General features: G+C 39.1%; 1 protein-coding gene across 6 annotated transcripts in view; it reads right to left on the reverse strand.

Moving 5' to 3' along the window:
• Positions 1 to 1,760: 1,760 nt before the first annotated feature.
• Positions 1,761 to 23,727, reverse strand: part of LOC133558868 (fibroblast growth factor receptor 2-like) — a 70,050-nt gene continuing 48,083 nt past the window's right edge. For all 6 annotated transcript variants that reach the window (XM_061909994.1, XM_061909996.1, XM_061909995.1 and 3 more), the window contains 5 exons: positions 23,106 to 23,228; positions 20,724 to 20,794; positions 7,025 to 7,162; positions 5,743 to 5,848; positions 1,761 to 3,236 (listed from right to left, as the gene is read on the reverse strand). In XM_061909994.1, the coding sequence (XP_061765978.1) occupies positions 3,072 to 3,236; positions 5,743 to 5,848; positions 7,025 to 7,162; positions 20,724 to 20,794; positions 23,106 to 23,228 (603 nt within the window). In that variant the 3' untranslated portion in view covers positions 1,761 to 3,071. The remainder of the gene's footprint in view (positions 3,237 to 5,742; positions 5,849 to 7,024; positions 7,163 to 20,723; positions 20,795 to 23,105; positions 23,229 to 23,727) is intronic.

The following is a 23,727-nucleotide window of genomic DNA, read 5'->3' on the forward strand; positions in this document are numbered from 1 at the left end:
CTTCCCGGGGGACCCTGAGGCGTTCCCAGGCAAGCCAGAAGACATAGTCTTCCGAAAGTGTCCTTGGTCTTCCCCGTGGCCTCCCACCAGTCTGACGCGCCCTAAACACCTCCCCAGGGAGGCGTCCAGGGGGAATTCTGACCAGATGCCCAAACCACCTCATCTGGCTCCTTTCAGCGCCTCCCGAACGACAGAGCTTCTCACCCTATCTCTAAGGGAGAGCCCCGCAACCAAATGGAGGAAACTAATTTCGTCCGTTTGTACCCGTGGTCATAACCCAAAGCTCATGGGGCGACATAGCTCGGTTGGTAGAGTGGCCGTGTCAGCAACTTGAGGGTTGCAGGTTCGATTCCCGCTTCCGCCATCCTTGTCACTGCCGTTGTGTCCTTGGGCAAGACACTTTACCCACCTGCTCCCAGTGCCACCCACACTGGTTTAAATGTAACTTAGATATTGGGTTTCACTATGTAAAGAGCTTTGAGTCACTAGAAAAAAGCGCTATATAAATATAATTCACTTCACTTCACTCATGACCATAGGTGAGGATGGGAATGTAGATCGACCGGTAAATTGAGAGCTTTGCCTTGAAACTCAGCTCTTTTTCATCCATGACGCTGTGCCATCTCCTCCCCAACCCGTCACTCCATCCTTTTCCGGGCGAGAACCATGGACTCAGACTTGGAGGTACTGATACTCATGCCAATCGCTTCACACTGGATTGAGAACCGATCCAGTGAGAGAAGATCCTGGCCAGTTGAAGCCATCAGGACCACATCATCTGCAAAAAGCAGACCTAATCCTGCAGCCACCAAACCGGATCCCCTTAACGCCCTGACTGCGCCTAGAAATTCTGTCCATAAAAGTTATGAACAGAATTCGTGACAGATTTTAGTCAAGTCAGGCAGGTGACCAAAAATCCAAAGGTCACTGTGTCAGAATTAGAGAGAAGAAAACATTCCAAAAGGACAACCAACACATCAGAAATCCACCACTCAGACCTGTATGGTAGCATCCAGAAGGAAGCAATTTATTAGTAAACAAAAAAAAAGTTTGCCAAAATGCACCTGAAATACTCTCAGACCCTGAGAAGCAAAATTCTACGGTCTGATGGGACAAAGATTGAACTCTTTGCCAGGCGTCACATTTGGAAGAAACCAGGCACCGCTCATGCCATCCCTACAGTGAAGCATGGTGGGGGCAGCATCATTGGAGATTAGTCAAGATAGAGTGAAAGATGAATGCAGCAATGTACAGAGACATCCTGGATGAAATGAATGGGTGAGACCGCCCAAAGATAGGTGTGACAAGCTTGTGCCATCGTATTCAAAAAGACGTGGGGCTATAATTGCTGCCAAAGGTGCATCGACAAAGTATTGCGCAAAGGCTGTGAATACTTATGTGCATGTGTTTTTTAAATTTTTTATTAATTTACGAAATTAAATTAAATTAAAAAAAAAAACTTGTCTATAAAATCTTGAGGCCAAAAATTAATTTATTCAATTTTGGAATACGGCTGAAACATAAAAAAATGTGGAAAAAGTGAAGCACTGTGACTACTTTCCAGATGCACTGCAATTCATTAACTATGAGAAGCAGCCAAATATTTAAAGCGATAGCAGCAAATCAGTCTATTCCTAGTCTATAAGTGTAATCACTCATATTTGCAAAAGTATACTTTAATACGTGTGCCGAATTGAAGATTGTGCTAAAATGTAACACAAAACAGACAATTATCATTACAATAAATCGGAAGAAAAATATATTTTTCAATTATTTATTTGCAAATGCGACATGAACATCTGCACAGAAACAGCTTAATGTTGGTCCTGTAGAAAATAAAACCACTTGAATGATGTCATACTTTTGTGTTCGATTGAGTGGAGAAAACTTTAAAAACACATTTGACGTAGAATTTACACGAGGCAGCGGCAAAGTAGCGTCTTTAAACCAGTAACAGGTGACAACTCTGATATCCTAAGGTCATGCTAAGAATGTGTTAAAGGTCAGGGTAGAAATGCCTTCGCTGATACACGAGAAAGGGATTAGCTGGCTATAAAATGTACACATTTAACTTAATATTCACATTCATACAAAAAACTTACAAAACATGATTCTGTCAATCCCACTAGAAATAGGACATGTTCTTCTATAACTGCCGAGGGATCATTTTAAATACATTTCATGAATTATTTAGACATTATTAATATTATGATTTTTTTTCTCTTCAGACTTTCTGATTAATACAAAAACAAATCACAAATCAATAAATTAACATGCTACCTTAGTCCCTGAAAGCCAATATTTAACAGTTTGTTATTAAGCGAGTGTAAAAACAGGGTTTTAGGTGTGTGTATGTGTATGTAAAAAATATGTGCAATATGTACTCCGAATCGGGTAAGGGGAGTGGATTAAGGTGTGGGGTGAGTACCTTTTTTTGAGTCCATACAAAAAATAATTCATTGTAAATATATAATATATATTTATACATATTTGGAGATATTTACAAATATACCCAGAACTACACATTATATTGCATTATACTGTGTATTTTTTCTCTCTACAATAATCGGGAAAGAGAAGTAAAAAAGAAATATTACAAAATAAACAGGGAAGCCATTTCTATGCATGCTCTCCTCTATTACTCTCTTTTTTTTGTTAGTCAAAGCTTTTTCTCTTTAGTCCTCTTCCTATTTATAGTCATCTGCTTTAAGTTCACATTGGTCCATACCAAAAAAAAAAAAAACAATCGTGGAATGGCAGCCGCTGGAATGTCTCCAGACATCATCCCAACCTCTTGTGGACAATTTGATATGATTAACGTTTTTGTTTATATGACAAAAAGAGAGAGAAGGAATGTCAGTTCATTCCGTCCGTATAAAAGCTCAGCTTGTATAAGGTTCCTCTCCTTTCCTTAAGATACGAGGGTGTGTAGAATGTAGCGTATGCAAATGGCAGTGCAACAGCGCTGCTGCCAGCCTGGTCCCGAAGTGGTCCGAAAGTCAGCTGGGAGCCAGAGGGGGGACAAAATGGGGAAGAGTTTGGCGTTTGGGTAAAGGGTGTTGGGGGGCGGCTCATGTTTTGACGTTGCCGTTGATGGGCTGATACTTGGGAAGACAAGGTTCGTCCGGTAAGGGCTCGTGGGAGAAGACACTGTCGTCGCCGGAGGAGCAGGAGCTGCGAGTGTCGGGGAAGATTGGAGAATACTGCTCTGTGGGCGTGCACAGGTCCAGGTACTCCTGAATACACAAGGATGACATCATATGTACATGAAAAATTAAGACCAAAAAAAGGTTAATAATATCACATTGTATACAACTTCACAATGCATAGGACTTTAATCTACCGTATTTTTCGGACTATAAGTCGCAGTTTTTTTCACAGTTTGGCCGGGAGTGCGACTTATACGCAGGAGAAACTTATGTGTGAAAATATTAACACATTACTGTAAAATATCAAATAATATTATTTAGCTCATTCACGTAAGAGACTAGATGTATAAGATTTCATCGGATTTAGCAATTAGGAGTGACAGATTGTTTGGTAAAGTAGAGTGTAATATTAAAGTAGTGTGTAATATTGTAACACTTTCAAGATACATTTAAATGTGTGGCTCTTTGATAAGTATTGCAAATGAAATAACACAAAGTAGTAACACAAATAACAACACAAATTGAATGCAAAAGACTTAAATAAAATGTATTTATATTGTTTATGTGTACCTAATATTGTGGCCAAATGATTATATACTGTAAACATAGATGGATTTGCAAGAATTCCTTAAACACGTGCAGAATTCAGTAGCTGCAGGGTTAACCTATGTGACTGCTTTTAAAAAAAGTATGCATATGTCGAGGAAACATTTTTAGATCTTTATAAGCTTCACATTTTGTCTACTAAGGACCACGCACAGTAAGATTATTGGACGCGCCAATTTGATACATTTTGCACATTAAAGATGCTAAAATCAATCCAATTTATCTGACAACATGCTAATCTTTCGGACAAAACATCTTAGTTTTGTGTTTATATTTGACAAATCAAATTAGTCTAGTATCTAATCCTTAGGGCTGTGAATCTTTGGGTGTCCCACAATTCGATTCAATATCGATTTGATTCGATAATATATCGATATTTTTCCGATTCAAAACGATTCTGTATTCATTCAATACATAGGATTTCAGCAGGATTTACCCCAGCCTGCTGACATGCTAGCAGAGTAGTAGATTTTTTTTAAAAAGCTTTTATAATTATAAAGGACAATGTTTTATCAAGTGATTGCAATAATGTACATTTGTTTTAACTATTAAACAAACCAAAAATATGACTTATTTTATCTTTGTGAAAACATTGAACACAGTGTGTTGTCAAGCTTATGAGATGCCATGCAAGTGTAAGCCACTGTGACACTATTGTTCTTTTTTTAAATTTTTTATAAATGTCTAATGATAATGTAAATTAGGGATTTTTAATCACTGCTATGCTGAAATAATAACTTATATTGATAATGTTGTTGATAATATTCATTTTTGTTTCATTACTTTTGGTTTGTTCTGTGTCGTGTTTGTGTCTCCTCTCAATTGCTCTGTTTATTGCAGTTCTGAGTGTTGCTGGGTCAGGTTTGGTTTTGGAATTGGATTGCATTGTTATGGTGTTGCTGTGTATTGGTTTGTTGGATTGATAAAAAAATTAAATAAAATATTTCAAAAAATTATCGATTTTTTCAAAAATGAGAATCGATTCTGAATCGCACAACGTATTCGATTCGATTCATATTCGAATCGATTTATTCCCACACCCCTACTAATCATGTATATCATTCAAAATACATTAGTTTTAAATGTAGAATATGCAGAGGGTCAATAAAAAGTAGTTGCAGGACCCCGGGCCGCACTTTGGACACCACTGTGATCCAGTATAACTTGACAGTGCTCTGAAGTTCATCCCCAACTAACAGCAATAGGAAAAACGAACACATCACTTGAAAGAAGATGAAACCACAGACGTCCTGTTATTAATTCTATCGCGGCCCATCAGAGAAGACGTTTTGTTCTGTCTTTGCCTTGTCTTTGATGACCGTTTCTGGGTGGACTTGTGAGAGAGACGCCTTTACTGGGGTTTGCTCGAAACAAGCACTGGCTTCCATTTTCTCCAGCTCACATTCCAAAAGACCTCAACATCTGCCAGCGGTTTAGGGCAGAGCGAATGGTGGGTTGGGGGTTTATTGCATTTCAAAAGTTCAAAATGAAGGAACTTGGGCTTTATTGGCTTGAATTCAACATCTTCCAGAGGAGATACGAGTTTTGACAGCTTTCCATCTCCACAGCTAAGCCAGCGGATACCGCAAAAGACAGGAAGGGGAATGGGGCGCAGCATAGGGAGCATGGTTGCAATGATCGGTCAGCGTTGCAGAGTGTTGGCGTTCATGGTGGGCCTGGATCAAATCATTCGGAGTGTTTTCGTGCGCCAGTGGGGGTGACTATTAGGACCTAGTACCAACAACGCTGAGGGAGCTCCTAAAACTTCCAGCAACAATCGGCTGAACCCTGCATGCACTTGTGGGAGGTTTGGGTTGGATGGAAACTCATGTTACGCAGTGTAGGAATGTATCATATTATTCCTTTCTATTTTCATAAAAGGGCCAAATTCCCTTTGCCGGGAAACCATAACATTAGCGCAGTATGGCTTGGAAGCACCGTAAATTATTTTAGGAACTTTGTGGAAAACTATTAAAGCCGCGCCAACCTCATTGGTGTTGAGGGTGAGGATGCGATCCAGATCCTCAACGAGCTGCTTGAACGTTGGTCGATGGGATGAGATGGCGTGCCAGCAGTCTTTCATCATCATGTAGCTAAGAGACACAAAGCGGAAAAGAGAAACAAAGTGTTATTAAAAGTATTTTTCTATTTTGACATTGCTTTTATTTTAGTGCCCCAGCAGACAAAGAGGGCGCAAGCGAATTGCTTGTCTCCATACACAGTGTGGAGCTGCTCCACTAAGCTAATAATAATCACTACCATTATGGAAAATAAACTGCATTTCTGGTATCTTAAGTAGCATTATCAAGTATTATTATCACTGGAGGACAAGGCTATACCCAAAGAGAGCAAGCGCGGCACTGGGATGTTGATAGATAAGATAATTGCTAATCTAGCCTGAAAATACACCAAGAAATAAGTGCTTAATAAAGTTTAAGAAGTGTAGATGGAACCTGGATGCAGCACAAAGTATGCAGATGCAAACAGGAAATTAACAAGTAGATTAATAAGAATTAGAGAGAAAAACAACAAATGTCAAAGTCAGTACACGACAGGTAAGAGGAGGGCGGATTGATCCATAAATTGGTGGCATCGATACCACCTCAGTATATGATTAATCTGGAGCGATTAGGTAGAAATGTTTTTATTTTCTCAAAATCCTTATTTTCTTGTTTTAGTTAATATTTAAAAAACTTTGGATGAAGTAATTCCCTAAGCATAATAGGAAAGGTTTTAATGAGTAGTAAATAGTTTAGTTATAGCGTACTATTGATCAAACAATTGTCAGTAATAAAAGAGAATAAGGAACTACTTTAAATATTGTGTTGGTATTGTTAAACGGTCATTAAATACTCACGATAAATACATTGAAACTTTTACAGCTAAAACATGTGATTGGTATCAGTATTGGTATCAGCCGATCTCGCACATGGATGATCGGTATTTGAATCGCCAGCAAAAAACCCTGATCAAAACATTCATAATTTCTATGCTGAAAACATCAGCAATATCCAATTTTTATACTGTGAAAAGGTTTTCTGAAACCTTCAAATACTATTTTCCTCTGCTTCTGCTTTCTCTTTAGATTTCCACCAACACTTAGAAAGCTGTGCTATCGTCCTCAGTGTGAAACACGGATAGCACTCAGTAGCAGCTGTGACACTGACAGAATGGACAGAGGAGACCGAGTTGGTGCAAAGTCATAGATCTGATGGTAGCCGCAAGAGGACCAGTGCGTTTGTTGCCTCTTGAATGCTTGGCAGACTTACAGCTCGTTGGTGCAGTTGCCAGGCTTATCCATGCGATGGCCCTCTTTGAGCAGCTTGAAGAGCTCCTCAACTGGAATGCCAGGGTACGGGGACCCCCCGAGGGTGAAGATCTCCCACATCAGCACCCCAAAAGACCACCTGTGTCAAGAAAACAATATAAGCATGTTTAGGGATAAGCAATCAACTATAGGGCGAATTTACTTAATGAATCAATTGCTTTCTTAAAGGCATGGGCGAATCAAATCTTCTTCTGAATGTTCTGGACTCCTGTTTCCACACTAATGTCAAAATAAATATAAAAATGTTCAATAATGGAGGTTTTGCCAATGTCGCTCAACTTCAGATAATTGACATGTGCATCGTTAGGCAGCAAATCAGCAGCGCCTCTGCTGGTTGCAGCTGAGTGCGCTCTTATTTTCCCATCTGCCATTTCACTTCAAGACACGATTAACACAAAATCAATTATTAAAATGATCAATGACTAATTATGAAATTGTTACCCACAACGCAAAGCATGATAAAAAAAGAAGAAGGATGAAACAGCAGATAAATTGTGGGGCCTGTTCCTTTACTTAGAATATATCAATCAGGGTTTGATGGCGACAAGTACTTTTCACATTTGAATCAATTTAACATGGAAGTCAAAACTTGTGGGTGTAAATGTTGATTGTTTAAAAAAAAAAAAAGTACTAAAATATTTTAAAGGGGACCTATTATTCAAAACAAACTTATCGTATTTACTTGTCCCTGTTTTTGTGTGTTTAAGATCTGCATAAGTCAGAAAACTTGAAAATCAAACCATGTAGGCATAGCGGAGATATTTATAAAACAATATCGGCTTCCTTCATACTTCCTAAAAAACTGGCTGTTTAGAATTTGCCCCCTTTGTTAAGTCAGCGGTAATGTCGGTAATGTCAATATATGGTTAAGTTTTACCCAAAGAGGTTTGCTTGAATCCACCATTGTTGTCCGCCCTGGAGTCATAAGTTCCTTCCTTTTCTCTAATTTCTTGTTGCGTTGCAGACAGGCTCGTACATGCAAATGCATTCTGCACTGTTGCTAGTTCTAAAACAAAGTAGCATGTAGTTCAAACTTATATCTGGCAGTAGGCATGCTATGGAAGCGCTAAAAACTACAACATGGCTGATGGGGAGAGGAAGCAGTTGAAGTGGAGGACTGTAAACAAAATCGCCCACAAAATGAGGCATCCTGAAGAGACGGAACAGAAAGCAGCTTAAAGATAGTCTGCAAAAACTAATCTACGAACCACCACTACATATTATGTAGACCACGAGAAATCAAATCATAATGTCACCCATTTAACTGTGATAGTAAACGGTGCTGTACACATGTTTTATTCTTTTCTTACACTTCTGTGACAGCACTGCACTGTACTACATTTTATAATAATAACAATAATAATTATAATAATAATGGATTAGATTTACATAGCGCGTTTCTTTAGACTAGATACTCAAAGCGCTCACAGAGAAGTGAGAACCCATTACTTTTTGATTGATTGAGAAGTTTATTGACATCTTAAAGAATTGAATCCATGTAATGATTTAAAAAGGCAAATGGATGGCACAAAAAGCCAAAAGAATTGTTTCCATTGTGGTCCATTAAATATTCATCACATTTAATACATTCAATAATAAAATGTATATACCCTGTAACATGTATATCAAAAATTAGGTAATTTTTCTTTATAAATTATGTACATATACACTGTATACATTTCAGGGGATTTGAAAAACATTATATACACAAAATGGGGGGAGGGGGTATATACACGATGTACATGACACTATGTACATGAATATGCACATGTTGACTCTAAGAGTGTGCAAAACAGAATGAGAATATATACATACACTATAACCACATATAAACCTGTTTGATGCTTCCAAGAGTTGATGTTGATCAATATTGGTTTAGATCAGGGAAAGGTTGAGCTGAATTATTCATTCACTCTACATTCACACTTAAAGTGGTGGTAAGCTACATTTGTAGCCACAGCTACCCTGGGGTAAACTAACGAAAGTGTGGCTGCCAATTAACGCCTCAGGCCCCTCCGACCACCACCTATTATTCATTCACCAGTGTGAGTGGGGAGCAAGGCTCAAGTGTCTTGCTCAAGGAAACAACAGCAGTGACTTGGATGGCCAGAGACAGGAATCAAACCTGCAACCCTGAAGTTTCTAGCACGGCCGTTCTATCCACCATGCCGTATTACAGACTTTGCATGCAGTTGCAATTCCGATAAGTTTGATGGCAGTAGTGGAGAGTACAGTATGCTGCCTAAACCAGGCAGCAGTCTTTGCCATCAAGTTTAATGTGCCTGTCTTTTCTTTTGTTGAGCCTACAAAGTCCTTATGCTGTAAGTATTGTACCTATCACCAACTGTTTGATTGTAACATGCATCTTGGTTGTGGTTTTGATTACCAAATTTGGAAGACACAAAATCACCATGTAAAATGTAAATCGTAACATTTCTATAGCAAATCCAATGTAAATTAGCATAGAGCAAGCACATTTTGAATAGTGAACCCACAGTCTATTTTCGAGCGTCTACTTTTCGCTTTGTTGGCTTTGAAAATTGTAACATTTCCGGGAGACAGTCTGATGCAATTTGTGCTGAATGCTTGGTTAAGTGCTTGAGGCGGTGTCGTAGATGCAACTGGACGTGACATAAAACCTTGGTCCGTACCCATTCCTAGGGGTTGAGCAAGACACTTAGTTCTTCCTGTATCTTAAATTCTTAATAAACTCGGCTTCCAGTTTTGATCAATTTGATGTAAAAGGTCTGGATAGGTTGATTGGCAAAACTAAATTGGCCCTAGTGTTTGAATGTGAGTGTGAATGTTGTCTGTCTATCTGTGTTGGCCCTGCGATGAGGTGGCGACTTGTCCAGGGTGTACCCCGCCTTCCGCCCGATTGTAGCTGAGATAGGCGCCAGCGCCCCCCGCGACCCCAAAAGGGAATAAGCGGTAGAAAATGGATGGATGGGATGGATGGTCTGGAGAGTCCGTAACTCAAACAAACAACTTTGTGATGAACAAACAATGAAGGTTCTCTCATCAGACACAGCCAATATTGCTGGCAATTGAAAACCGGTTCTTTTTCAGAACATGTTCCCAGTGTATCAAATCCTTGGAATCGCTTGCCATTTTTTCAAATGATTCCCTTAACAATTCTTGCAGGTGGGAATATTGTCATTACACAACATGTGTGGTGACGTCAGACAGCAACATGGCGACCAGGTCGCAGAAACACTCCAAAATTTGGCAATATTTTACAAGAAAAGATTGCAACAGGACAACGTGTAATAATTATGAGGCTGCTATTTCAACAAGATGAAATGTGAGCAATATGCTGAAACATTTGAACACACGGCATGCAATAACTATAAATGAATGTCACGTTTTTGAACTGCGCAATCTCATCCCAGCAGCAGTAACGCTAGCACGACATCTGAATGGAACAAGTATTAACTCACCGCGTATCATGTTAGCGCTATTGTCTGTTAAATCGAAAGGAATGCCTTTTCATTTAGATGCAAATAACGAGAAAGACAGATTCTGACTGGCTCCCAAGCGGGCAGTACTCGCTCCAGATCACGTCTGCCGCTAGATTAATGTCACCGAGCGGGGACTAAGTTCGTGGTCAAAAGCTTGCATGTATTTGCTACAATAGGTGAATTTTCAATTGTATTCAGAGAAAAGTTGCAAGTTTTCCTCCAACCAAATGTTCACAGTCATTTCCATTATACATGTGAAACTCATAAAATTAGAACATTGTCTAAAAGTCCATTCATGTCAGCAATTCAACTTAAAATATGAAACTAAAAATGTATATTAACTCAACTTTTAATTATCCTGGGGGAACTCTCCTGAAGGAATCAATAAAGTACTATCTACTGCAGGGGCGCTCACACTTTTTCTGCAGGCGAGCTACTTTTCAATTGACCAAGTCGAGGAGATCTACCTCATTCCTATTTATAATTTATATTTATTTATTTATGAAATATACATTTTTGTTAACAAGTTAATGATGTTTAATGATAATACAAGCATGTTTAACACACATAGATTCCTTTCTTTCATGAAGACAAGAATATAAGTTGGTGTATTTGATTCTGATGACTTGCATTGATTGGAATTAGACAGTGGTGCTGATAACGTCCGCATTTTCAAATGGAGGAAAAAAAAAGTCCTCCTTTCTGTCCAATACCACATGAAAGTGGTTGGATTTGGCATCTCCTTTGTCCAACTTGCATACTCGTTTTTAAACACTTTGTTATGAGAGTAGCATATGTGTGTGGCCCTTTAATGTCTGGTAGCAGGTGAGTGACGTCTGTGAGTGTGTGGGCAAGCAAGTGAGAAAGCGGTCGCTGAGGGCGGGGGAGAAATACATTGGCATCAAACTCCGTACCTTGCTAGCTTGTGCACGCTAGCTTTCTGAGACTCTTATTTTGTTAGCACAGGCAGGATGAAACAGGTCTTTTATGGTGAAGACAGGAACTGTGCAGCCGGTCTTCAGAGTTTTGACAGTAGGTACGGAGTCTCTAGAAATAAAATGTGTTTCTCTGCGTCCGCCCTGTTAGTGATTCTTTTCTTAAATATGAGCTCGCAGCAGCCAGCGTCATCTCACAAGATCCTCGGGTGCCGAGAATGTCAAACAACTGACGAAAGTTAAGTCTTGGTATGATTGATGATTGCTCATTTTTATGTATATTTTTTAATGCCTGGCTTGAGATCGACTGACACACCCTCCGAGATCGACCAGTAGATCGCGATCGACCTAATGGGCACCCCTGATCTACTGTATCTAATACATGCACAGTGAGATATGACAATCCTTTATTATAATTGTGATGATTATAGCTTACAGTTTTTGAAAATCCTTTTTTTTCTGAGATTTTCAATTCAAGGTTTTTAGAAGCTGTAAGCCATAATCATCAAAATGTTAATATATAAAGGCTTGCCATATCTCACTTTGCATCTTTTGACATTTTACTAAATGTTACATTCTTGTGTAATGTCCATGTTTTATTTTGTTGAATTCTACAGAGGAATATTTATATATTTTTAATATTTTCAAAAAAGTAACTTTTTTCTATGCTATGCGCCTCTTAAAGTGGAGCTGCATATTTGGGGGGGAATTTTGCCTATCGTTCACAATCGTTATGAAAGACATGATGACGGATAGATTTTTTTAAATTGCATTCTAAATATTAAATAAATGTGATCCAAAGTCTGCTTACAATGGAGCCAATGGAAGCTGCACTATTCTGCCGATACAGCCCTTAAAAACATCCAAAAACCTCCTTTAAAGTTTAAATACATGATGTGAGCATATATATACAAACCCCATTTCCATATGAGTTGGGAAATTGTGTTAGATGTAAATATAAACGGAATACAATGATTTGAAAAACCATTTTCAATCCATATTCAGTTGTATATGCTACAAAAACAAAATATTTGATGTTCAAACTGGTAAACTTTTTTTTTTTTTTTTTGCAATTAATTATTTACTTTAGAATTTAAAGCCAGCAACACGTGACAAAGAAGTTGGGAAAGGTGGCAATAAATAAGGAACAAGTTGAGGAATGCTCATCAAACACTTGTTTGGAACATCCCACAGGTGTGCAGGCTAATTGAGAACAGGTGGGTGCCATTAATGGGTATAAAAACAGCTTCCCAAAAAATGCTCAGTCTTTCACAAGATAGGATGGGGTGAGGTACACCCCTTTGTCCACAACTGCATGAGCAAATAGTCAAACAGTTTAAGAACAACGTTTCTCAAAAGTGCAATTGCAAGAAATATAGCGATTTCAACATTTTTGGTCCATAATATCATCAAAAGGTTCAGAGAATCTGGAGAAATCACTCCACGTAAGCGGCATGGCCGGAAACCAACATTGAATGACTGTGAACTTCGATCCCTCAGTAGGCACTGTATCAAAAACCTACATCAATCTCTAAAGGATATCACCACATGGGCTCCGGAACACTTCAGAAAACCACTGTCACTAAATACAGATTGTCGGTACATCTGTAAGTGCAAGTTGAAGCTCTACAATGCAAAGCGAAAGCCATTTATCAACAACATCCAGAAACGCCGCCGGCTTCTCTTGGCCTGAGATCATCTAAGATAGACTGATGCAAAGTGGGAAAGTGTTCTGTGGTCTGACGAGTCCACATTTCACATTGTTTTTTGTCATCCGGACTAAAGGGGAAGCGAACCATCCAGACCGTTATTGACGCAAGCCAGCATCTGTGATGGTATGGGGGTTCATTAGTGTACAAGGCATGGGTAACTTACACATCTGTGAACCAATATGTCGAAATACGTCCTAATTCTTCTACTATCCAGGTGGGAGGCATGATTTATGATCTACAATAAAGTTTGACGAGCAAGGAAATAAGGAAGCATCTGATCAGTTGACCATGTCAACACAGCCACACAAGCTCGTGATCACGGCGCCGCTATAAATAGTTTAGCGTTAGCGCTTGTAATAACAATATCACTAATATTTGGTTATAATAAAGTCACAAAATGTAAATGGAGTATAGTTGGAGCTTTTTGGATATTTTGTATTAGATTTTAGGGGCGGATTAGAGGACCTCAGTGGTTCCGCTGTGACTTTGTTACAATGCATTAAAAAAAATACATCTGTAGACATGTCATTCCTAATAATTGTGAAGAATACGCAAAATTAATTTTAAAAAAGTGAATTTCCCATTTAAGGCCTCACTTTTGGCTTTGTAAAGTCATGTTGCTTCTAAAGTAAACTAAATTGATGCCAATCCACCTCGTTGTTCTCTATTTGTCCGCGCTCGTGGTAGAAGCATGGCTTGGTTGGTAGAGCGGTCGTGCCATTCCACCTTATCGGTTGTGGTTGGGGCCTTGCATGGCAGCTCCCACCATCATTGTGTGAATGGGTTAAAGTGCAAATAGTGTCAAAGTGCTTTGAGTGCCTTGAAGGTAGAAACGTGCTGTACAAGTACAACCCACTTACCGTTTATGAATTACCATCCCTAAATATTACACATTCTCTTCTTGGTGAATGAACAAAAGCTCCCACAGAAACCCCAAAATCGTACCAAAAGGAAAAGCATACAGTATTACTGAATTTCAGGGCATCCAGTCTTTATATGTGATTTGCATAAGGTCATGTGTGAATGGCGGTAGTTTCAGCTTGTGACACCGACCCACTCCCAGTGCAATGGCGCTCAACAATAGCTTTTGTGCCTGGCAGTGTGGTCACACAGTTTGGGCATTGTCCACTCACACCACACAAAAACAAACTGGGCCACCCAATGAGAGAAAAAGGAGGAAAAGGCAACCAATTTGTTTACGACAAAACTATTATTGACTTCCCTTTTGTAAATATTAGGGACGTGTCAGCCACCATTGCCAATTAATGACTTTTAATGCCGATCACAAAGCCAATCCCCTACTGTATGTCTTATTTCTAATCCCCCGGCTGAAAAGCTAACAGCTAATTAAGTGCTAATTAAGTGTCTCCGTCTAATAGAATACATTGTTAAACAATTCTTTTTTTTTTGTTGTTGTGTTTTTTAGTAAAGGTTTATTTTAAACACAAAAGTCAAAGCCTGTGTTTTAATCAGTAAATGTGACTAAATGTATGGAAAAATAAAACCATCCTAATACAGTATATTGTTATATAACTCCGTTTTTTTTGGGGGGCTGTGGTTTGTTGTAACGCTTTTTTTCAAACACTAAACTCAAAGTGTATCTTATATGTATAAAAAGTGAATATCAATAAAAACAAGAGCAGCTTACATACAGTAGATGCGCAAAACCATAGAAATAATTATATTGTTGCTTTAAATCAGAAATAATATTTATTCATATGCTTTTTACTAAATGACACAGCTATAATTCTAACTTTTATGTTAAAACAATAATAAAAAATACAAAAATTTAGAAAAAGCCATTAATATGTCTCTCATAAAAGACTAACCATTAAAGACTTGTGCACCGGATAAATAAGGGAGAGAAGTTACCGCATCTAACGTAAACAAAACCAGAAACGGAATCGACAGTTTCAAAATAAAAGGTCTCAAAATGAGAATGTTACGCAAAAAAATTAAACATACATTTTTAGCTCTTGCGGGCCACATACAATGATATGGTGGGCCACATTTGGCAAGCAGGCCTTGAGTTTGATACATGTGCTCTAGTGAGATGATAATATAACAACCACTGTTGTTGGTTTGTCAGCATTGTCACAGTCAGTACACAAAATGAAAAGGGCAGATCAAACCATAATTGGTGGGGTTGATACCAAAGGTAGTATCAGTATATGATCGATACTAGAGTGACGAAATCGATATTTTTATTTTCTCCAAATCATTTTTTGTTGTTTTTGTGCATGTTTACAAGTTTAGACAATAAGTCCTTGGACATAGTAAGACTTTGGGGCAAAATTATTTTAATGAGTAATTGAAATTGTATTTTAATTTTGTTTAGTTATTTACAAGAGAATAAGTAACTTATTATTGCTGATATTGTAAAACTTTCAATAGCACTCACCTTAAATGAGGTGAAAAATAAAGAGTTATTACTTGTAGGTATTGGTCGATCTCACTCATGGATGATCGGGATCGGGTTTGTCAGAATGGAACCCTGATCGGAACATCCCTTGTAAATATGTACAAACCCCGTTTCCATATGAGTTGGGAAATTGTGTTAGATGTAGCTATAAACGGAACACAATGATTTGCAAATCCTTTTCAACCCATATTCAGTTGAATGCACTACAAAGACAAGATATTTGATGTTCAAACTCATAAACTTTATTTTTTTTTTGCAAATGATAATTAACTTAGAATTTCATGGCTGCAACACGTGCCAAAGTAGTTGGGAAAGGTAATATTCACCACTGTGTTACATTAACTTTCCTTTAAACAACATTCAATAAACTTTTAGGAACTGAAAAAACTAATTGTTGTAGCTTTGAAAGTGAAATTCTTTCCCATTCTTGTTTTATGTAGAGCTTCAGTCGTTCAACAGTTCGGGGTCTCCGCTGTCGTATTTTACGCTTCATAATGCGTCACACATTTTCGATGGGAGACAGGTCTGGACTGCAGGGGGGCCAGGAAAGTACCCTCACTCTTTTACTACGAAGCCAGACTAATGTAACACGTGGCTTGGCATTGTCTTGCTGAAATAAGCAGGGGCATCCATAATAACGTTGCTTGGATGACAACATATTTTGCTCCAAAACCTGCATGTACCTTTCAGCATTAATGGTGCCTTTACATATGTGTAAGTTACCCATGCCTTGGGCACTAATACACCCCCATACCATCACAGATGCTGGCTTTTGAACTTTGCGCCTATAACAATCCGGATGGTTATTTTCCTCTTTGTTCCGGAGGACACCACGTCCACAGTTTCCAAATAGGATTTGAAATGTGGACTCGTCAGACCACTTAACACTTTTCCACTTTGCATCAGACCATCTTAGATGAGCTCAGGTCCAGCGAAGCCGGCGGCGTTTCTGGGTGCTGTTGATAAATGGGTTTGGCTTTGCATAGTAGAGTTTTAACTTGCACTTACAGATGTAGCGACCAACTGTAGTTACTGACAGTGGTTTTATGAAGTGTTCCTGAGCCCATGTGGTGATATCCTTTACACACTGGTGTCGGTTTTTGATGCAGTACGGCCTAAGGGATCAAAGGTCCGTAATATCATCGCTTACAAGTAGTGATTACTCCAGATTCTCTGAACATTTTGATGATTTTACGGACTGTAGATGGTAAAATCCCTAAATTCCTTGCAATAGGTCTTTGAGAAATGTCGTTCTTAAGCTGTTTGACTATTTGCTCATGCAGTTGTGGACAGAGGGGTGTACCTCGCCCCATCCTTGTTTGTGAATTACTGAGCATTTCATTGAAGTTGCTTTTATAGCCAATCATGGCACCCACCTGTTCCCAATTAGCCTGCACACCTATGGGATGTTCCAAATAAGTGTTTGATGAGCATTTCTCAACTTTATCAGTATTTATTGCCACCTTTCCCCACTTCTTTGTCTTGTGTTGCTGGCATCAAATTTTAAAGTTAATGATTATTTGCAAAAGAAAAATGTTTATCAGTTTGAACATCAAATATGTTGTCTTTGTAGCATATTCAAGTGAATATGGGTTGAAAATGATTCGCAAATCATTGTATACCGTTTATATTTATATCTAACACAATTCCCCAACTCATATGGAAACAGGGTTTGTATGATTATGAGCCGGTTGCTGCGGGTCTAAATAACAGACTGGTCCCACATAGCCACTCAGTCTTTTAGTGTTCACCTATAACAAAGGCATGCTGATGAACACGGGGGGATACAAGCAAAGTGCTAGAAAGCAACACGCGGGTGAGACTGGTGTATATCAGTTCCTTCATCTGTTTACACAAGCAGCCCCATGTCTATGCTGGTCTCTCCTCTTGTTGACACACTGGTCTCGCCTTTCTGGGCTACTTTGTAAATGCATCTCAGTACTGTGTCGCCCTGTTTCCCTATGACCATGTGCACCAATCCTTTACTCAACAAACAAACATGCTTTGGGTCACTTTGAGTGCCCTGCCACCTGACCTTTCGTGTATTTTAGCCAACAACAACAATTTATAATCAATCGGCATATCGGCAACGGTTCAATGTACAAAACCCAAATCCAGTGAAGTTTGCATGTTGTGTAAATCGTGAATAAAAACAGAATATAATGATTTGGAAATCCTTTTTAACATATATTCAACTGAATACACTGCAAAAACAAGATACTTAATGTCTGAACGGGTAAAAGTTGTGTTTTGCAAATATCAGCATATTTGGAATTAAATACCCACAACATGTTTCAACATAGGTGGCAAAAGTGGCAAAAAGACTGAGAAAGTTGAGGAGTTATCATAAAACACTTATTTGGAACATCCCTCAAGTGTGCAGGCTAATTGGGAACAGGTGGGTGCCATGATTGGGTATCAAAGCAGCTTCAATGAAATGCTCAGTTATTCACAAACAAGGATGGGGCGAGGGTCACCCTTTTGTTAAGAAATGCGTGAGCAAATTTTTGAACAGTTTAAGAACAACATTTCTCAAGGAGCTATTGCAAAGAATGTGGGTATTTCACCATCTACGGTCTGTAATATCATCAAAAGGTTCAGAGAATCTAGAGAAATCACTGCATGTAAGCGTCAATGCCTGTGACCTTCGATCCCTCAGGCGACACTGCATCAAAACTGACATCAGTGTGTATCATCTGTAAGTGCAAGTTAAAACTTTACTATGCAAAGCGAAACCCATTTATCAACAACACCCAGAAAAGTGAATGTTGTCTGTCGATCTGTGTTGGCCCTGTGATGAGTTGGCGACTTTTGCCCGAATGCAGCTGAAATAGGCTCCAGCACCCCCCGCGACCCGGAAAGGGACAAGCGGTAGAAAATGGATGGATGGACGCAGAACCACCTCTGGCTTCATTGGGCCTGAGCTCATTTAAGAAGGACTGATGCATAGTGGAAAAGTGTTCTGTGGTCTAAGGAGTCCACATTTCAAATTGTTTTTGAAAACTATGGACGTTGTGTCCTCCGGACCAAAGAGGAAAAGAACCATCCGGACTGTTATAGGCGCAAAGTTCACAAGCCAGCATCTGTGATGGTATGGAAGTGTATTAGTGCCCAAGGCATGGGTAACTATCACATCTGTGAAGTCACCATTATTGCTGAAAGGTACATACAGGTTTTGGAGCAACATATGTTGCCATCCAAGCACCGTCTTTTTCATGGATGCCTCTGATTATTTCAGCAAGACAATGCCAAGCCACATTCTGCACGTGTTACAACAGCGTGACTTTGTACTAGACTGGCCTACCTTTAGTTCAGACCTGTCTCCCATAATATGGCGCATTATGAAGCGTAAAATATGACAAGGAGACCCCGGACTGTTGAAGAACTTCAAAAATTGGTTTCCTCAGTTCACAAATGTTTACTGAGTGTTGTTAAAAAGACAGGCGATGTAACACAGTGGTAAAAATGTGCCTGTACCAACTTTTTTGCAATGTGTTGCTGCCATTAAATTCTAAGTAATGATTATTTGCAAATAAAATGTAAGTTTCTCAGTTCAAACATGAAATATCTTGTCTTTGCAGTGTATTCAATTGAACATAAGTTGAAAATAATTTGCAAATCATTGTATTCTGTTTTTATTTCCAATTTACACAACGTGCCCACTTCATTGGTTTTGGGTTTTGTAATATTTACATATTTTGCTCATTTTAAACATAGAGTAGTGCATTGTTTTAACAGACGCATCACAAAGTTCACTTTTTCCTTCAACAACAACTATCGTAAATTGTGGACTATAAGTCGCCACATTTTTCCCACGCTTTGTATCCTATTTTATGACGGTGATAAAGAGAATCATGAATATGGATGACCTAAAATAATTCAGAACATTTCAGAAAACAATGGATAATTGAAGTCTATATAAAATGGGATTAGCCAAGAAAGCCTCTCTCTGGCATTGAGCTGCATCATTTTACATATGACAGCAAGATTTATCGGCCCAACAAGGGATGACTTCCATTGTAATTCATTTATTCATTTAATCTGATGTCATATATGGATCTTCTGTGCCTCTGTTGTTGAGTAGAACACCCCCCTACAGCCTGCCTTTTGCTTTCATTTGTTATATGAGAGAGAAAAAACTATTACCTAAAAGTAAGTGATGGACTCTAATTAACAGTGACTGTTTTGATTGAATATCACTGCTCTGTGGAACGGTATGTGCACATATTGTGTAAAGCACGCTAGCAAATACAGATGCCGACATAAAAGAGAGCCTCAAAATAAACCTAATTGAATAAGCTTGTTTGGACTGCTACTGGTGCATGACTTAAAGACGCAGGCAGAATCTCTTTTTCCAGAGGTCAGCATGCAAGGCATGCATCTAATTGCCACATACACCCTCTGCCGCTTGCTTCTGGAGCTGAAACTTCAAACAAGGCTGTCAGGTCGCATACGACTCAAACACCAAAAAGAGAGTAATGCTCTTCCTTTGTTCTCTTTTTAGAATGAGTGGTCTTGAACTTTTAAAAAAAGGGAGACAGCGACGGGTCAGCAATTCACATACCAGATGAATGAAAATAAGAATGGTGGGGGTGAAAGATTCAACGAGGGATTATTTTGAGCATCTTCAAAACGATGAGCCTCATGTTCAAAGTGAGTGGAAGGAAAGGGGCTCAAGCAGGAGGAGGACTGCAGCTTGGTCGCATTTAGACATGTGCGTAGGGGGCCCAAAAAGAGGGGAGACTTCCGAGTTAGGCCGGAGGAGCAAAACCTGAATCAGTGGGGGAGGAGGTTCTGTCAGGTTCTGGGCTCCTTCCAGGGCCCTTTGAAGCTACTCAGATTAGTAACACAGCATTGGTTACAAGTCTAGCGTGAAATCCTCACTTTTGCCCCAAACTGGCCAGCGTTAGCCCCCTATAGGCAGCAAACACTCCGCCCATCTAAGACTGCATTGTCGTCTACCTATAACCCTGCAGTTTCAGGCCACAGCCACAACAACAGCCACGTTAAAGCTCCAAGTAGTGGATTGTGTGCATGACAGTGAAAAACTGAGTGTAAAACTATCACTAATGCCTGTAGGTAATTGCATTGGCTGTTTTGAATTACTTACACATCACTCTGGTGAGTGTAGACTCGGTCAAAAAGCGCTTCGGGAGCCATCCACTTCACAGGAAGACGACCCTGTAGACAAAAGAAAGGAGAGATGTCAAACAAAATAATCAATTCAATTCAAATTTTTAAATTAAATTTTGTTTGTCCTCGCTCTGCTGGGATGTTTGAGAAAGACCGATATATGCAAATGGCATTAGGGTCCCTCAGGAACTGTTTGTTCAAGCAATAAAGCTGATGAACAAGTATTGGATAATGTAATTTATTTTGTAATATTTAAGCAATAGCAGGAAGGCAAAGGCAGCCACAATCAATATTTGTCTGGTGGCTTAATGGTGACTCATGCTTCAGTTAAATGATCTCTAAATGAAAAACAGATGTATATGTGCATAACATTTATAGTCACAAGAGGGAAATCGAGAATGTCATGTTTCTATGGCAATGTCAGAGAACTAAACAAGAGCAAGAGCAGCTCACCGATGACGACTGTCTATATCAGGGATCTCCAACATTTTTTCTTCTGAGCGATACTTATACAAAATAAAAAAGGCCAACAGTTACTTGTTTTTGTAATGTTTGTTTTCATACCTTATTTCAACCCAATGGAGGCTGTAGACTTTGTTTGCCACAACAAAAACAACATAACGGTTTGCATTTATTTCTAGTTCTTTGTTTTTTAAATATTGTTAGTTACTTTGACAAAAACAAAATATTTTGGGCCTGAGCAAGGTTTCCACGTCTTAAAACACATGCAAACTTGATAGCGTGCGCAAACTGAGTATTGCGTCTCTTAAATAAACAAAATAAAGGAAAAAATCAATTTTGCGTCTGTCTTTATGAATACGCAGAATATATGCTGATCATCAGAATGCACACAATATTTTGAGGAGAAGATGCAAATATAATTATTTAGCACAGTTAGTGTGATTTAACAAGGCTGAAACTTGCCTGAAAGATAGTATGTTCAAACTGATAGTTCCACAGAAATGGCTGTAAGAAAAGAGGTGATCACACTATAGCTCCATCCTACATATAGTATGCTTGTCAACATATTTGGACGGTCGAAAATAAAAATATTAGACATTGTCTATTCAGCAATATCCTTTAATAATTTCAGAGCTACTTAAGGGGCCGATTAAAACAAATTCAACTAATAGTTTTTGGTCTCTCTTAATTGAGTTAGTTTTTTTTATTTATCTTCATATGAAAAAAATCTTGTAACATGCCTTTTCCTGCGTTTGGATAATATCCGATGCATAAATGCGCTGCGGCGTTGTAATGGTTCACCTCCTCCCTGTAGATCGCATCTTCCACGTGCAAAAAATTGTTTCTCCTGTCTAAATTGCAATTCTATACTGCAGAAAAGGTGTGACAGATTTGCTTACAAGATGTGCTTCTTGTGCAAAATTGCAAAACCCTACAGGTATTAGCATGATAACATGAATGTGGAGGGAAATTAGTGTTTCCATGGGCACACGGTGCTGATAGAACATGCAAAAACCTGATTTAAAAAGGACAGTCCACTTTTGCACTTTTTATCATTTGTCCACAAAGTCTTAGTTGATCACCCACAACACGGCCACTAATAGTACACCCATTTTATAGTTTGCACACACTGTTGTATTTAGCGGGTATTATTTGGATCTTAGTAGATCCGGCCCTTTGTGTTTTATTTAACTGGCAACATTTAAATTGTACTTTAATTAGGAAGCAGATCTGCACTCAAACAGTGAGGTCACTATTTTGTGATAAATCATTACATGGCATATTGTCTGAATTGAACAGTTACACAAATTCTGAGAGTTCAGGCAAATATTTTTTTACCTTTTTGTGAGCTACTCAAAAACAGCCTGCGAGCCAACGATAAACTCACAGGGTACTTGTTGAGAGACCTCTGGTTTCTAGATTTAACAACGTAAGTGTTCGTCACTGTCAAGGCAGCCATTGTCCTCATTACTCTCAACATCGCTGCATATTGTTGTTGTTGACAGCGTGTTCTCTGCAAGATGGTGCATGCGATGAAAACGCAACCATGCATACAAAATGAGGGTGTGCGGACCTGGCCGCTCCGCTATGGGAAAGAAAGACACCACTGGGCTGCTATGGAGTTGTCAATTATATTCAAACCGCTCCCCTGCTTGCTGCATCTCTTTTGCTGTCTAATTGTATAAGTGCCTATGAAACTAAAAGGAGAGGGGTAAACAAGGCAGCCTCCAGAATCCCTACATTCACAGGCTGCCTGGGAACCTGCTGCTGCTGCCAAGACACAACTCCAAGTAAAGAGTGAAAAAGAAAAATTAGTGAATTAGAGGGATGGGTAACTCACACTGTGTGGCTCCACAAACATGATGCCATGTTTGCAGGAGGCAGGGTGATTACTCACATTGGTCGTCTTTTTATAGTAGTCGATGTTATGGACATCGCGGGCCAAGCCAAAGTCAGCTATCTTCATGACGTTGCTTTCTGTGACCAGGACATTCCTGGCTGCCAGGTCTCTGTGTATACACTAGGAAAAGAGAGAGTGAGAAGTGAAAAATGCCATAGGGAAAGAGGGAAAAGGGAGGGGGTCACAAAGCGGAAAAATGAGGGCAAAAGAAAAACAAGACATTTACGTCATTCTACAAATAAATGAAATCGTCTGACCACAGGTAGCACTGCTGCACTAAATACCATCACCTCATTAAGTCTGTACTTGTAAGTATATGTCTGAATAAGTCCTCAAAGCTGGACTCAGAGCTAGAGAGCATGCATGTGCAAGAAAGTGTGTGTGTGTGTGTGTGTGTGTGTGTTTGTGCGTGCGTGCGTGTGTGTGTGCGTGCGCAAGTGAGTGTCACATTCCAACAGTGAGCAGGAGCGTGAGGCTGTATCTAGACAACATTGCTGCACCACTATTGTGAAAAAATGACAATTCCTTCACACAGAGAGCCTTTGTTGTGAAATGAGACACAATGAAGGGGTTTGGTAGGGGCTGAGATCAGTGTTTTTAGGAGATAGAATTCCCACAG

Source organism: Nerophis ophidion, linkage group LG09, assembly GCF_033978795.1.
Source record: "Nerophis ophidion isolate RoL-2023_Sa linkage group LG09, RoL_Noph_v1.0, whole genome shotgun sequence".
In the NCBI taxonomy this organism is placed as follows: domain Eukaryota; kingdom Metazoa; phylum Chordata; class Actinopteri; order Syngnathiformes; family Syngnathidae; genus Nerophis; species Nerophis ophidion.